This window comes from Convolutriloba macropyga, chromosome 13 (assembly GCF_964194025.1).
Source record: "Convolutriloba macropyga chromosome 13, txConMacr16.3, whole genome shotgun sequence".
Lineage (NCBI taxonomy): Eukaryota > Metazoa > Xenacoelomorpha > Acoela > Convolutidae > Convolutriloba > Convolutriloba macropyga.
In genome coordinates, this window is record NC_134480.1 from 28,378,245 (window position 1) to 28,394,598 (window position 16,354).

At 39.2% G+C, this 16,354-nt stretch overlaps 1 protein-coding gene across 4 annotated transcripts in view; it reads right to left on the reverse strand.

Moving 5' to 3' along the window:
* Window positions 1-14,572, reverse strand: part of LOC142352144 (uncharacterized) — a 32,574-nt gene extending 18,002 nt beyond the window's left edge. Inside the window, exons 1-3 of one of the 4 annotated variants that reach the window (XM_075404535.1) lie at window positions 14,562-14,572; window positions 13,867-14,253; window positions 2,621-2,654 (exon numbers count right to left, since the gene is read on the reverse strand). In XM_075404535.1, coding sequence (XP_075260650.1) covers window positions 2,621-2,654; window positions 13,867-14,025 — 193 coding nt within the window. In that variant the 5' untranslated portion in view covers window positions 14,026-14,253; window positions 14,562-14,572. Of the gene's footprint in view, window positions 1-2,620; window positions 2,655-3,072; window positions 3,864-13,843; window positions 14,354-14,561 lie in introns of those variants that run through there. The other 3 variants (XM_075404532.1, XM_075404531.1, XM_075404534.1) reach the window with 3 other exon arrangements.
* Between the last annotated feature and the right edge of the window lie 1,782 nt (window positions 14,573-16,354).

Sequence of the window (16,354 nt, forward strand, 5' to 3'; positions counted from 1 at the left end):
GCCGATATTTTAAAATTAGTTAAAATTCAATATTTTGCGATATTTTAAAATTCCTCAAAAAAAATTTTTAAATTTTTCGAATTTTAAAATATAATGAATAAATAAAAAATAAAGATAAATGCAAAATAAAAATAAAATAGTGAAAAGTAAAAAAAATGTGAGCATGAAATACTCGAAATAAAAATGAGTAATTATAAAAAATGGAAAACCATATAATCCAATTTAAAAATGAAGCCATACCAGCGAAAAAAAGCAAAAACATAAATTACTCAAATTGAACTATTCAATCAATTTTAAAAATATAGTAAATAAATAAAAATAGAGATAATTGCGAAATAAAAAATAAAAAGAGTGAAAAGTGAAAATCACGAGCATAAAATACTCAAAATAAAAAAAATAGCAATTATAAAAATCAAAAACCACATAAATCATTTTTAAAATGTGGATACACCAGTGAAAAAAGTAAAAATATGTATTTCTCAAAAAATAAACTATTCAATTTATTTTTAAAATATAGTAAATAAATAAAAAATAGAGATAATTGCAAAATAAAAATAAAAAGAGTGAAAAAGAGTGAAATGAAGAGCATAAATTACTCGAAATAAAAAAATGAGCTATTTCAATCAAATTTTAAACCATATAAATTAATTTGAAAATGGGGCCATACAAGCGAAAAAAGCAAAAAATATAAATTACTCAAAATTGAACTATTCGATCGATTTTAAAGGTATAGAGTAATTGTAAAATGTGGTAACACATCGAAAAATTGAGCGAATGCGAATTGCGCTGGGTTCCACATTTTATAATTACTACCGCATACTTAGAGACCGGTAAGGCGTAAGATGCTAAGAGAGCTGCTGAGAAATTCAACGCCCTCAGCGCTTTACCTATTTATCCCGTTTTTGATGACGAAAGTTGAAAAAGTCAGATGAAAAATCGCATAAAACCAAAAGACTTCTGTAATTGCTACAAAATTTGCGGGCTTCAAAGTTAAACACCGTTTGTTGCTGAAAAACATAATTCTATATTTCCAATAATTTTCAATCAAAAGAATTCGCTTGACACAGTTCACTTGGAAGGCAATTCAGTTATATCCGTTGAAAAAATAAACCAAAACCAAAAAACAAGTTTCAAATTAAGGGACTTGTGGTCATAAATCTGGCTGGCAGTAGGGCTGCTGCTTGAGATATTATACCAAACAGTTTTTTAAGTATTTTAAAAAGTGATTACCATGGTTAAATTATTCTGCTACAAATATTTTACTTATCCCAACATTTATTAGAGCAATTAAAAATGCTCAGATAAAAATTTTCGTTTTCAGATGGTACCTTACCAGATTAATTTTAAAACATTTTTCTAATGACAGCATATTTTAGAAGATATGGGATCCCTTTTTTGTTCTTCAACTAAATGTTTTCTAACATTTTAAATAGCTAGTATCTACCTTTAGATAAAAGACAATTCGTGACTCTAATTGGTAAATTACACTTAACTATCAGGCCCGCAAAGCCATACGAAAATCATTTACACAAATAGAAGATTTAAAAGAAGTTTAGGTTTCTGTTTCTGACCAACTCGGGCTGGAACCAACTCGCTCAACAGCCATAGTTTTCACCAGTTACGCTAACTATGCGTATTGCACTTGTACTTCGCTCTTCCGACAGCAAATTTCTGGACAATGGCGTTTGTGCCCCCTTTTTGACAATACCGCATGCCTAATGGGCGCAAAAAAACGTGCATATTAGGAACTTATATATGACGGCAAAGCGCGTCTCAAAACGCATTTACTATGCGCTAGGTTGCATGAGTAAGAACCCCCAGGTTACGATAGGTGCAGTGTTCATCCTTGTGCTCAATTGCGACTGATATTTAATTACACTTAATTGCGACAAAAATTGGAGCCATCAAAATGTTTTGAGTTCAGAAAATTTTCAATCTTCTTCCTGAAACAAAGAATGTGAAATAGTTTTACTGATTATTTATGTCAATAGTTCATGTCTATTTTATTTTCTCTCTATAAATGTACACTTTTTTAGTTTCTTTCTTTTGTAAATTTTCCAATGATATAATTTAGCAACTAAGGACTCACAAACTTAACCATTTAATTTTGACAAACAGTAACGGATTTTTGTTTAAACTTGTATTATTGGTTCTAGTGACCCCAATCAACTTCTTTTCATCAGTTTCGCTGCTTTCGGTTAACGAAAAGTATTTATGTACCTGATATTTTTGCCCCAGTAGCAGTTACGATTTTTGTTTTTCTTTTCATACCACTAAAAGGAGTCGTTGGATAATTTTAAGAAGCAGTTTTTGTTGTAATGATATCAAAGCTGAAGTAAAATTTGGAAATCTCTTCTTTTGTTACTCAAATTTCCTGCTTCTCGGAAATATACAAATTTGGGCGATTGTGGAGCCAAGCTCGAAGTGATAAAGTTTTAGTATGTTTCCATAGCATGGACATCTATTAAATTTAAACCAATTTTTTTTCCACATCAAATGTCAGAAGAAGGAAGTGGAGGGTCATAGTATTCGAGCCCCAGCCTAGACTAATGTGCATAATGAAGAACATTGAAGCATATTTTTTAAATTAGAAGAAATAATAAAGAAGTAGGAAGTTTACCTGATGACAGTGATTGATTGTCGTCTTCATTTTCCTAAAACAAACATGTTCAAATTAGTTGTTAAGGATAGAACCAGATCAAATTATTTGAGACTGGTATTTGTTTGTCAGAAATAGTTTTTTTTGCCCTGAAAACATTGAGTGTATGTGAAAATCAACGATAAAGGGTTTAAAATTTAAAATTGGAAGCGATCTCCAATTTGATTGACTATAATAAAATCTAAAGGTTGCTGCAAACAAATCTCTATTATATTGACTCATCACTGAAAGAAAACTCAAATGTTTTTGGTAAAACGGAATCTCTTTCTAATACGATCTATGAAGATAAAATATCAAGATCTTTCCATCAAATTTTACAAAACGTCGCAGGCTAAGAAACTTTAAAGCCCCCTTCGAAATGTATTAAAAATTTAATGACGGGGTTCACCAAATTTTGGGCAAAAATTATTTACCTTTTCGAAGTAAAATGAAGCATCGCTGAGTTTAATCTGAATAAAGGTCAACAGATTTCTAAATGCAGCTGTTTTTGGAACGTATGAATAAATTCTGCCGTAAGTGCCGCCATATTTTTCATTTTCACGTCTTTTTCTGTGAAATAAAAGCTCAACTTCACTTCTCAATTCTTCCCGTTCACGTTTTAGCTCTTCAATTTCGGCTTTAAGAGTTTCGCTTTCGCTGTATGAAATCACACCGGTTTCCAAGTTCGAAAATGATCTGCGCCGAATTTCGAAGTTTTCGGGTTGGTCTAAAACCCCGTCGTTGCTTTCATTTCCAATTGAACTAGTACTTTTGATTGATTGGCTATCAACGTCCTTAGTCATAACTGCAGTTTATTAACTAGAAAGTTTATTATGCCGCTTAACTAGATTTCTAATTACTGTTATAAAGTTTAACAGAGTAAGTTTGTGTGATCGTAAGCTAAAATCTGACACAGAAAGTAAACCGTGGTATGTTTGATTCTAAATTAGTTGAGAGTTAGATTCGGTGCAAAATAGTAACGAAGAAACGAATAAGAGCACGAAATCTCTGCAGAAGTATAACAACATAGTAACAAAGTACAATAATTTTGAGGTCACCATGAATCAATTACTTTACTCTTTGCTTTGAACCAATATCAGTTTAGCCCACCAATAAGTAATTCGTACCACGATAAAAAAGAGGAGAGCAGTATTAAATAGGAAAAGGTTAAAATTGCCAAAATCTTTGGGAAAACGACAAATAGGAAGTAGCCGGTTACTTGTTTCTTGAGTTTCCTTTGATTAAATTTGAGCCGAATTTTACAAAGAACATATCTCCCGACGTTTGAAGCCGAAATTTAACGACATTTGCAAAAAAAGGCATTTCCCATTTTGCCAGAAAGACATATCTATTATTCCTCTCGATGAACCATGGGTTTTCAGTTTTTAAATATGCCTTTAGGCCTGTAATGTGAGTTCACTCTCACTGTTTTGGTCCCCTAACATTCGCAAATATAGGTTCTCTTATACGACACGTACGGCGAGCACGAAAAGTACCTTTTGAAAGCAATACATTAACAAAATGTGTTTCAATTTTTCAATTTGATTGTTTGTCAATAAATGATAGAGATTTACTCCAGAACAATTTTTAGTAAAGAAAAAGGATCTTTTCAACAATCGCCTCTTTGGTACGTAGAAGAGAATCGCCACCACTTTTGTGCTATACTTTACCACAATATTAGTTGGCCTACAGTTTAGATAGCCGAATATCAGTTTAGGCGCAATTGCGGACCGCTGTTCACGGCCATGCCTCTCACGCGCTGTGGGATGTAATCCGGGAACCGCGGGTCGGTTATCGCGGCAAAGCCGCGACGCGCGTAAAGCGCGCTCACCGATACGCCAATCGGAAATTATGTTCGCTTTCTATTCCAATTACGCGAATTAACCTAGCATGGCGCATTTTGTTCTATCCAGTTTAACACAATATGAGTATACACGCAAAGTTAATAGTCGTCTCTGATTGGTTAATAAATTGATCGCTTAAATTCTGTACAAGAAGAGCCCCCTTTTGCAAAAGGGGGGGGGGCAATTTTTGAAAAGATCCAGGAAAAGTACTTTTAGTTCAGGTGAAAACACGCTATCGTTTTTATAACTTCAACTCAAGTACCGTATTATCGCGAAAATCAACGTATTAAGTATAGTACGTACAAAGCAACATTTAACAACGTAGAAGTATCGTAAACGTATTAAGATTACAGCGATCAAAGCAACAAGTGGTTTCTGTAGATGGCAATTTTTGATGCTCATTTGGCCGGAATTTTTGTCTGCTAACGAATCAGTTCAATTGCAGACACCATTTAGTACCAACGAATCCAAAATCCCAACAATTACATTGCCGAATCATGTCTTTTTTTATTGGTCTTATGATTAGGTTTACTTGAATTTATGTTATTTGCACTTTTTCCGAGCTCTGTACGTAAACTGGAAAGATTTCTATGTGTATTTAAATACTCGATTCTTATTGGCTAATGAAAAAGACGCATTTTGTTATATTATTCACATTACTCGGTAACGTCCTCCGGCCCAGAGAAAGATGTCTAGAGAAACGGTTTTATTTTCACAGGCGGGCGTACGAGAGATCCAGCAGACGTGCGCAGGACAGTGGAGCGCGCGACGCTGTCGGAGCCGTAGCAGAGTTCAGTGAACTGAGCAGTGGGGTAGTAATCCCATGAGTTGGTCTCTTCAACTACCCAAACCAAATCATTGGTCTTGAGGTGTTGCTCGGCAGGCGTCTACCACTTGGAACGTCGGCTCGGCGCCAGTACGTACTCTTTGCCTCTTTGATCCAACGTGACTAAATAGTGTTGGCATACGACTGTGCGCGGGCGTATCATTTACGATGATCAAATTCGTCTACGCCAACGGTTGACGGAACTGCTGTTGCTTGGCTACCGATTAGGAACTGATTAGGTGTTATTGCGCCTAGGTCGGACAGATCGGCCCTTACGGGCGTTAACGGCGTGAGATAAATGCATATTTGACGAGAAAAAAATTAGTGTTCAAAACCTCGTCAGTGAGGCGACGAGTAGCGAGGATGGTGTAAAGTAATCGTTTAAAACTACGAACCAGCCTCTCCCAAATGCCACCTTGGTGTGGCGCACAGAGCGTATTGAACCTCCACTTAATGCCTTTGTGAGCAAGTTCCACTGCAATATTGATAGTATTCCACTTTTCGATATTCTCGCGTAGTTCTTTTCCCGCGCCAACAAAGTTAGTGCTATTGTCTGACCAAATAATGGCAGGTGTATCTCGACGGGAGGCGAACCGCTCCACTCCCATTACAGATCAACTGGCGTCCATGGATGGAACGATTTCAACATGAACGGCACGAGTAGTTAAGCATGTGAAGAGGAAACCCCACCTCTTCTCGGTAGTCGAAAGTACAGTATCGTAAAATGGGCTGAAGTAGTCAATCCTGAGTTCGTGAAGGGAGGAGACTGGTAAGCGAGTCTTTCTACTGGTTGGTCAGCCATGATTGGTTGAATAGTGGCAGCGCGGAACATTCTGCACGTGACGCAGTTGGATTTAATTGGACGCAGTGAGGATCGTAATTTTAGGATGAAATAACGTTCTTGTACTTTAGCCCGCCGGTAGTCACTACCTTGATGGTGATAATTAACGTGATTGTGCCTAAGAAAAAATTTTACAAATGCATATCGTGCGTCGAGAACGATAGGATGTTTTAAATCAAAGTCAACTTCGACCAACAGTTTGATGCGACAGGCCGATCGGATTAGACGATTTGGCCCGATTAAGGGAAAAAACGGAGCAATACGACTACTCCGTATAACGGATTTGTTTTCGAGGAGATCTGTTTTCTCCGCATTAATTGATTCCCCTTGCACAAGGTACTGAAGATGACGCTCGGTTTTGTCAAGCTCCGAGGGGTCCATGATGCTACCATTGCTATTACGGTAACGTGCGTGAGAAGGTAGCAGGCGGAGTGCGTACGCTGTTATCCGTAGCAACTTTTGATAAAAACTGTACTTATCGAAGGGTATTAGTTGCGGGGGTGGTTCCTTAGTTGACTTGGTTACGGATGCGGCTAATGATGTATTGATATCAACAATTCCCTTAGTTACTATACCAATTGTGATGCTTTTAACGACTTCGGTGCTTGGACTGAACGGGAATTCCGTGGTTCTTAAGAAGTCTGGACCCCTCACCCAGCTATTTTATTGCACAACCTCAGCGGACATACCACGAGAAGTAGAATCTGCCGGATTATCGCTTGAGGCAATGTGGTTCCATTTGTCAACGCTAGTGTGTTTTAAAATCTCGCATACACGGATGGCAAAAAATATTGGCTGCTTGTTTGCTAAGTTAAGCCACTGCAAGCCAGTAGTGCTATTGGTCCACATAGAGACTTTGTTAAAATGTACAGTAAGGGCTCGAAAGATGTCTTGTTTCAAACGAACGGCAAGTAGGGCAGCTTGCAGCTCTAGTTTTGGAATTGTCATCACGTTCATAGGTGCTACGCGAGCTCTACCCAAGACGAATGCAAGCTATGTTTTTGGTCCACTAAAAGTGTTTACTTGAGCCCGGAGAACTGCAACAGCGCTGAAGACCTCTTAAAAGCTATCGCCAAACACTTGTAGTACCAGTTGTTCAAAGTTTTTTGAAAAGTAGTTCCTTGGTATAGTAATTTCGGCAAGCTTGGATAGTTCTACTTTCCATTCGAGGAACCTTTCAACAGTGTTTTTCGGTAATTTTTCATCTCAATGCTGTCCGCTGACACGCCAAATGTCCTTTAGTAACAATCGGGCATCAACGGTAAATGATGCCACTAGGCCGATAGGATCAAATACTTTAGACGCCAGGCTCAATAACAAGCGTTGTGTTGAAAACGTAGTTACTGTACTGGAGGTACCCTGACTGACAACAATAGTATCATTGTTGTGATCCCATTTCAACCCAAGCACATGCGATGAATCCTCCTTAGATGAGGCCATGACTTTTGGTTCGGTGGACTGAGGTGACCCATCAATTCGATCAGCAAGATATGGTAAATTGTTCACAAACATAGTAAGCTTGAACCCACCTAAATGGAGAAGATGCACTAACTCCTTCGATCTTTTGAGAGCCCTCTCAGGCGACTCCACCGAATCCAAGTAATCATCCATGTAAAAGTTTTCTAGGACGGCATTGGTTGCTTCGAGGTACTGACCTATGTTGTCTCGGGCCGTGCGTAGCATTGCATTGTTAGCGCACGTGGGTGAGTCTTTAGCCCTGAATATGTGGCGTGTGCATTGATACACTACAACATTTATTGTGGGTTCTCCCGCCACGAAAAACGCAGTGATGGTTGGTCACAGTCAGGGACACCCACTTGGAGGAACATACCCTCGATGTCTGGGGACACGGCAAACTGATGTTGACAGAACCTAAGTAGCACATGGATTAGGTGTTGGAGCAGGTCTGGGTCAGTGAGCAATATTTTATTCAAAGAAGTACGGTGGAACTTTGTTGCACCATTTAGTACCCTGCGCACTTTCTCCGGTTTGTTCGGGTTGATCACGGGATGATCTGGTAGGTACCACTCTTTATCCGACAGCTGTTCGACAATGTGAGCATCAAGAATTTGATTTAGGTAACCTTTTTTTAGGTCTTCACTGATAGTCTTAGCGTAATTTTCTTTCAATGTTGTATCACTCGGGAGCCGCTTTCTGATAGACAGGAGCTGTACCAGTGACGAAAAGTAGTTATTCAGGAGCTGGATGTTGTCATCAGCCTCTAACATACCGACATCGCATCTTTGGCCATTATGAAATGTTTTTGTGTCAAGCACTTCATGCACGTGAGCGTCCGCTGGGGATCGTGGGTCAACCTGCTTCTACGCGACGTACAAATCCTTAAACTTGGATTTGACGAAAGTGGACCGCTTAAAACCCAACCTATGGGCAATCGAACAGCAAACGGGGAGCACTTTTCGTCGGCTGCAAAGTACTCTATCGTACGGAAGGCATGGTATACGTCCTCTGCAAGTATCATCTCAATGTTTCCATAGCTATATTTTACTGGATCTAGGACGGCCAGATATGGTTAAGTTTCTTGCATGAATTTATCGTCAATGATGTCGGAACCTACACTTATTGTTTCCCTCACATAGGGACGTACAGTGAATGCTTCGAAGTCGCGATCTTTATGAGGTGTGACAGTCAATTGAACCACTTTTGTGTCGATAAGTTCTTCCGTGTTTATACACTTGACGGTCAGTTTCAATGCGGTACACTGCAAACCGAGTGGAGCTGCGAGACTATCTGACATCCAAGAATTACTGCAGGCGGTATCGCATAAAACCAACGCTGTACTATTGGTACCAGAAGAATTACTGAAATTCAGTTCCGTAACCTGAAGGAGGACTTTGAAATCTGTCATGGAAGACAAAGTGGTTCTTTACCTTGGTTGATGTTGGCTATAGATGGCCTACTATTACTTGCGTTTGACATTGAAGTTTTGATGTTGTTGTTTGTTGAGGGTTTAGCAGGAAAAACCCTCTCAGCGCTGTGAAGTAGGGTGTTATGGGAACTATTGCAACCATCTGTTATACATTTACGGGGACTTTTTGTACCGACTGAACATGTATTTATCACGCAAACAAAAGAAATAGAGCTTTGCCTCAGTCACGACCTCGGATCTCTGCGTGACGGTCTTTTCTTTAAAGACACGGCATTCCCACAGCCGGTGGCTGCCCAATGCAACGAGGGATTGATGTCAACGGAGAACTCTGTTGCGGCTTAACGTTACTCTTGTGTTGCGTATTTGCAGCAAATGCCTTCGAAGCAGCTTTTGTTCTTGTTATTGAGTTGTTCGTATCCACAGTCCTCGCTTTAGTTGCAGTATTCTTTATTAAATCGTGCGTTTCGCCCTTCTCCATTAACCAGTCATTAAAGTCCAGAAGAGTAGGTTTCACCCAATGCTTTTTGACGGTGAAGCAGAGTTACCATGACTCCTTCATATTGGGTGATAGCTTCGCTGCGGCAGTGTTGAGAAGCGCAGCTCTCTTTAAATCCAAATCATATGAGAGCGATTTACAAACGCCAACAAGACTTGAAATGCACAGGACTTGAATAGCTGAGGATATTATCGCTATTGTGCATTTTCAATGGTGAAAAGCTGTTGAGTTTGTTCATATGTGCACTTACGACCGCCCGTGGTCGGCCAAATTTACGATCTAAGGTTGTCAGTGCATCTTTGTACATTGCGCCGCAGTAGGCGAACTCAGCTTTTGCTGCTTTAGCTTTACCAGATACGAGGGTTGTACGGAATGCCAATTTTACATCATCAGTTAAGTCTTGAAAGTCAATTGCGCTTTTAATTTGACCATAACAATCGTTCCACTGTAGGGGATTACCATTGTATTGGGACAATTTCCATTTAGGTAGCGGATTATTCCTCCTGCTCGCAATTGTGTCAGCCAACGCCCCAAAAGGTTTGCGTTTTCGGCTGCTGGCGCCGGTGGCGTGTGATGCTGTGGGCCACCCCAACACAACGTTGCGGGTGCTCTGTGATCGTTCGTAGAAGGAATAATCGGCGTGACAAAAGATGGATCGACGTTAGTTGCCGTACAGGATGAGTTTACTTGGTTGCTACAGGTTGCTTCGTGATTGCTATTAAAATTGGTGTTGTCCATTGTGAGATGGCATGGCTGCTAGCAGGGTTAGCAGTGCTTGGGGTAGTGTTGGTTGAAAGTTGTAGTAAATAGCTGCAGTATTTGTAACTTGATCTACTTTTATGGGGAAATGCCCCAATTTTAGGTCAAAGTTACGGTCAAAAGGAAGTTTTGGTGCGGCGGGACACGGTAACGAGCGGTCTGGAGAGGAACGAACAGTGTTCTGATGTTGGTTAATTAAGGTATGTAATTGCGGTGCTACAATTGGTGGTATTACGGGAACTTGGGAGTTAGGTAGATGATGCTACGAGATTAAGGGCGGCTTTACTACGTGTGAGTTCAAAAATGGAGAGAAGTTATGGGGAAGGTGGGCATTAGGGAGTTGTGTCGCGTTTGGAGTGTTACTTTGACCCGGATTCTGTTGTTGTGGAACATGAGGGATGGACAGATGTAGTTGACCAGGCACACTGGTGTATTTTGTACCCAAGAACTGATTTACCTGTGGGTTTGTTGAAAAATGAGGTATAAAAATTTGGAGGTCAATGGTAGCATAAAATGTGTCGGCGGCTAAGGAGGTTGCATAGAAGGCCGAAGTGGCCTGTGGGATTTTTTTTACGTCGACTGGTACTTGGTTCACTGGGATCACCTTAACACTACCTAAAGGGGATGTGCCTGCTCGACCCTTTGGTCACTGAGTGGTTGCTGCAGTTGAGCCTGGAGGTATTCCCGATACAATTCTTCCTGCTGAGCAATAGAACTTGCAATTCCTGGCCATGTGTACTGACTGAGATAGAATTTCAAGGTGATTTAGGTTACCGACAACATTACTTGAGCTTTCTGGAGGATTACAAAGGGCGGTATCTCGAACGAGATGGTCAGCGATTGCTGAACCAGGACGAGAAAAGTCTAACTCACTTGAAGTATTCACTGAATTACCGGGTGGAAACAAATTTACCTAAACCTGAACAAGTTTCTAACTTATATCTGATCCCCTAACTTTAATTTAAATTAGTTCATTTTAGCGGTTACTATACAAAGGTTATCCAATAATTCAGCCTCATCTAGTTTAGCTGCGGCAACACGCTGGCGGTGGTCTTCCTCCAATTCTTGAAGTACCATCTGCTCCATTTGTATTTCAAGCTCCTTTTCTCGCATGGCAATTTCGTGTTTTTGCTTAGTGAGGCGCATGGCAGCTAGTTCTCGTTTTTGAGCCTCTTCGTGCTTTAGTTTTGCCATAATAAAGTCATGTTTACGCTGGCTAGACATTGATGACGTTGTTTGGCGTGAACATCTCTTAGACTGCCTTCGAGGATTAACGCCCTCGCAGACGGTGTCTCGGTCAGCAACTGAGTCAATACAGCTTCTAGCCGCAAGCAGAAATTTATCATTGTTCTAAATTACGTCATCTAACCATTGCTCAGATACAGAAAAAATTGAATCTCGGTTCTCGGTTTTACTGGCCAACTCAAAGACTTCTTCTTTCTCCTGCACTAGTTTACTGAAAACATCTTTCATTTTAGAAAGCAAACTTTCAACTTTAACCCTCATGTCTTGCCGATCTATGGCATCATTAATGTTCTTGTGGATGTTACACAACTCGGATTCTAGATTAAGTCCCGCATTATTAGGCTTTTTTAATTTTTCCTCCTGTTCCGCCATGATCTTGAATTGGCTAATTTTTCATTGTAAATTAACTTCAAAATAAACACTTGGAACGAGGGTTATACCAAACCCAAATGACGACGACTCGATAGTCAAGACGCCGAAGAGCGGGCAAGAAGTTACCGAGTAGTGAATTACTCGGTGAAATAAAGCAACAAAAGTGGGAGCGTCTAACGTGCTTTTAAGCAACGTGAAAATAAACAGAAAGACAGGCAACCCGCGAAAGAGGGCCGGGTGGATGAAGTACAACGAAACGGGAGACAAAACGGACGGGGCGTAAAGGACGGGTGAACGGCGCACAACGAAACGGAAACGGGATGGACAGGGCAAAAACGTGGGTAGGAAACGGGCAACACAAGGGCAAGGAACGGAAACACTGATCGAAAGATGCACGACGAAACGGGAAACGAAACCGACGAAAAAAATGTCGGGGGACGGGCGCACGACGCGGCGGGAAAACGGACGGACTGAACAAAAACGTCGAGCTAGTAGCCCGCAACGAAACGGGAAGACGGTAAAGAATGGGCGGGAAAAGAGCAAGCCACGAGCGGGGAACTGGGTAAGAACTATGCTAACAGAACACAGCAACAAACTCAACCAAACAAACTAGCCCTAACTCCAGAATAAACTTAAGTCACACCCTTACCACATTCAAACCTAAACAACCGATCAGCATACAAACAATAATCAACAAACTACAGCAAAAGTTAAATAACTTGCAGTGTTTCCGAAGGCTATGAAAGCTGGAAAGGTGACGAATTGGTCTAGCGGTAACTCCAGAACAAACTTAAGTCACATTCTAGAAGACAAAAACGCAAACCAACTAACAATCATACAGGTACACGCAAACATACAGCAGCAAAAATCAATATACTACATCAGGGGTGCTAGTAAATTAGTAAGTTGGATAAGTCCAGGAACCAAATAGCCTTAACTCTAGAACAAACTTAAGTCACACCCTAGAAAGCAACAAGACCAAAGCAACCAACAAGCATACTAGTTTAATGAAGATTCTACAACAAAAACACATACTTCATCATATGTGACAACATACTTCGTCGAAGGAATAAATGAAGCGGAAAACACGACATTGAACGCAAAAAAATCAAAACGATCGGATACAAAATTGAAAAAAGAAATTTTGGGAGAGCGACGTTATTGAAAAAAAACGGAACACAGAAGTTTGAAAAAATAACCGACTGCAGGGTATTGAAACGAGAAAAAAATATATATGGCATGATGATTTTTTTTGTAGGCCGGAGGTGGTTTTTTATTCAGAATTTTTTTGTGTTTTGAGGTTCACTTAATCAACGTGTCTTCTCAAAACTTGTCAAAATTTTGAGCTTTTGTGCATTTCTGTCTCTATTTTTGGTCAAATATTGCAAATTCCTGAATACGAAACGGTAATCCATTAAACTGGACGGTTTTATGCCTGAAAGTACGATTGGTCAATATTCAGTACTGATTTTCTAATTTTTTCCAGAATTGCATCGAAATTGACCAAAATTTTTCAAAATTGCACAATTTATCACAATGTTATCTCATTTTTCCTATATAAGAGGCTATTTTGATATTATAACCGACTTAATCAATTTTTTACCGAAATCTGGACAATTCGACAGAAAATTGTTTTGCGTCCAAAAAATTATATGGTGCTAATGTAACAGATTACCACAAAATCAACAATATTATTCAATTAATTGTTTGGATTCAGTGTCCATGCTAAGTCAAAAAAAATCTTTGGTTGGGGTTCTTGCCGTCTGAAAATGAAGAAATTTACTTCAAAATTGGTTAGAAAATTGAATTTGGATCTATCTGACAGTTTTTTTGCCAAAATTTTCCTAAGTTTTATAAAAGTGATGAGATTGGGTTTCACTCTACATCTCATCTGTGTCGAATGTGTTAGACGGATTCTCCAGAAACATCAACAACCTCACTGCAATCAATGGGATCACCTGTGGTAACTGTTGTCCAGTGTCCAAAAACAAACTGCTTAGTGTCAGACAATCCAAAAAAAACGCTGATTCTTCTCGACCAGATGAAACACTCGAGTCGCATTTGACCCCGATAGTGTTTTTGTTGGAAAAAATCACTGTCCGACTGTTTCTGGCCATCTTTGGAGTCGCAACCTCTTGACTGGAACGTTAACTGATGCAGAGTAGAGGAGCTATTTTAATTCATCTGATAAATGATTAATGCTGCAGAATGTAAGAACTGAGAGAAGGGTCAATAACTGGAACAGCTGTAGCGTAAATCCATGGATTGGAGTCATCGAACACAATCTATGCCCAGAGTGGCAACATAATACAGGTGAAAACACTCTTTCGTTTCTATAACTTCAACTCAAGTAACGTATTATCGCCAAAAATCAACGTATTAAGTATAGTACGTATAGTCTGTCCCATAAAGTTGAAATAAGCAAACGTTCGAAAACGTCAAAAACAGGCAATTGAGCATCAAATTGGTATTTTTAATGTCAACGTTTTCTCCATTAAGCTTCTATTCATCAATTTTTTCTACACGTTTTAAAATTGAACTTTGACCTTTAAAATCTGTTCTGTGGCTGCTTTTGAAACGTTCGCTTATTTCAACTTTATGGGACACGCTATACATAGCAACATTTAACAATGTAGAAGCATCGTAAACGTACTAAGATTACGGTGATCATAGCCACAAGTGGTTTTTTAGATGGCAATTTTTGATGCTCATTTTGGCCGGTATTTTGTTAACGAATCAGTTCAATGCCAGTCACCATTTAGTACCAATGCATCCAAAAACCCAAAAATTATATAGCCAAATCATGTCTTATTTGATCGGTCTTATGATTAGGTTTACTTGAATTTATGTTATTTGCATTTCTTCCGAGCTTTGTACCTAAATTGGAACGATTTCTATGCGTATTTAAATACTCGATTCTGGAGAAATCGAGTATTAATAATGTAAAAATTCTTCAATAACCAGAATTCAGCCTATTTTTCATTAAATTGTTCTGAAAGCAGGAACTGGTCATGGCTGCAACAGGGAAAAACTGGGAATGAGTATGTTCTTATGTATGTGTGTATTCAAAGCTGGGAGGTTTTTAACACATTTTAGTAGTTTACACGTGTTCTATGAGAACTTTTTTAAAATGGAATAAAGATAAAGGAGAGTTTTTACTAACCGTTTAGTCTGCACTGAGACTAATAAACTGAGAGAATGTCCTAGAGAACATTCGAGGAATAGCTAGGTTGACAGACAAGCTCACAAAATCCGTTTCCACACAACGAAGTTTACGCTTACATAATAACATACATTACAAGATAATGGATAACATAAGTGCACTCGAGATTCGAGAGCAGTAAATTGGCCGACAAATTTCCCCTGCGAGGATTAAAACTTGTGTCTGACATTTTGAAAAAAAATCGCAGTTTAATGGCTGAGGTGACCAGAGTTAAGTGATAAACTAAATAGAAATAATGGTGTCAGGACAATTTACCCAATTCCATTTTACCCAATGCAATTATACCCAATGCCATTTTTACCCAACCTGCCATTTTACCCAATGCCAATTTACCCAATGCCAACTTACCCAATTTACCTCATTGCTAAATTAACCAGAACGACTATTTAGCCGACTATAAAATAAATGGCCCGTGGGACTTGATATGAAACTATCACAACCGAACATGGGATTATATTGTCTACAAATGTTTTAAATCATCCTTCTAATAGCGACTGCTAATTTGTAATCGGATAATTGAACGAAAAGATCAAAGAGCATTGGGTAAGTTGGTATTGTGTAAAATGGAATTGGGTAAATTGTCATGTAACCAGAAATAATGTTAAGTAGAGCAAATGATATGAAATTAAAGATATGCATGCAATACAAAAAACAAAGCTGAGATTGGGCAACATTGCAGATGACAGCACTAATGCACCTAAAATTTTGAACACTGACGATAAGATCAGGATAGAGAAAAAACAACACAGAGTAAAAAATTACCGTTTTTAAGAGACAAAGCAAGAGGGTTGGAACAAAAATAGCTATCAAAAACGAGTTGTTCTGAAATTAGAGTTTGAAGGGCGCGCGCATTAAAATGACATAAAAGACTAGCAAGGTGGTCGAGTACGCTTTAAGGACCGTGTTCCCTCAGCTGTGACTTTTTTTGGCGTCCTGGGGCGTTTTCGGATTCTGAAATCAAGTTTTCTTTCATCTTAGAAGAGTGTGAGGCACTCAAGAGGGTGGTTATGAAACTGACAAACCCTAGGGTTTCATCTTCTGCGCTTGGCTATGAGTCAAATGTGAACCCGAAGGCCGGGATATTAGCAAAGGGCGTATTGGAGATAGAACGCTTTGATTCGGGTTTTCAATTACCTTCTGGATTGATTCTACTACGCTAATCGTTGAGGAAAAGGGTAGAATAAATCCATCCTGAAGATATTGGGTCGAGAAGAATTTTCTCG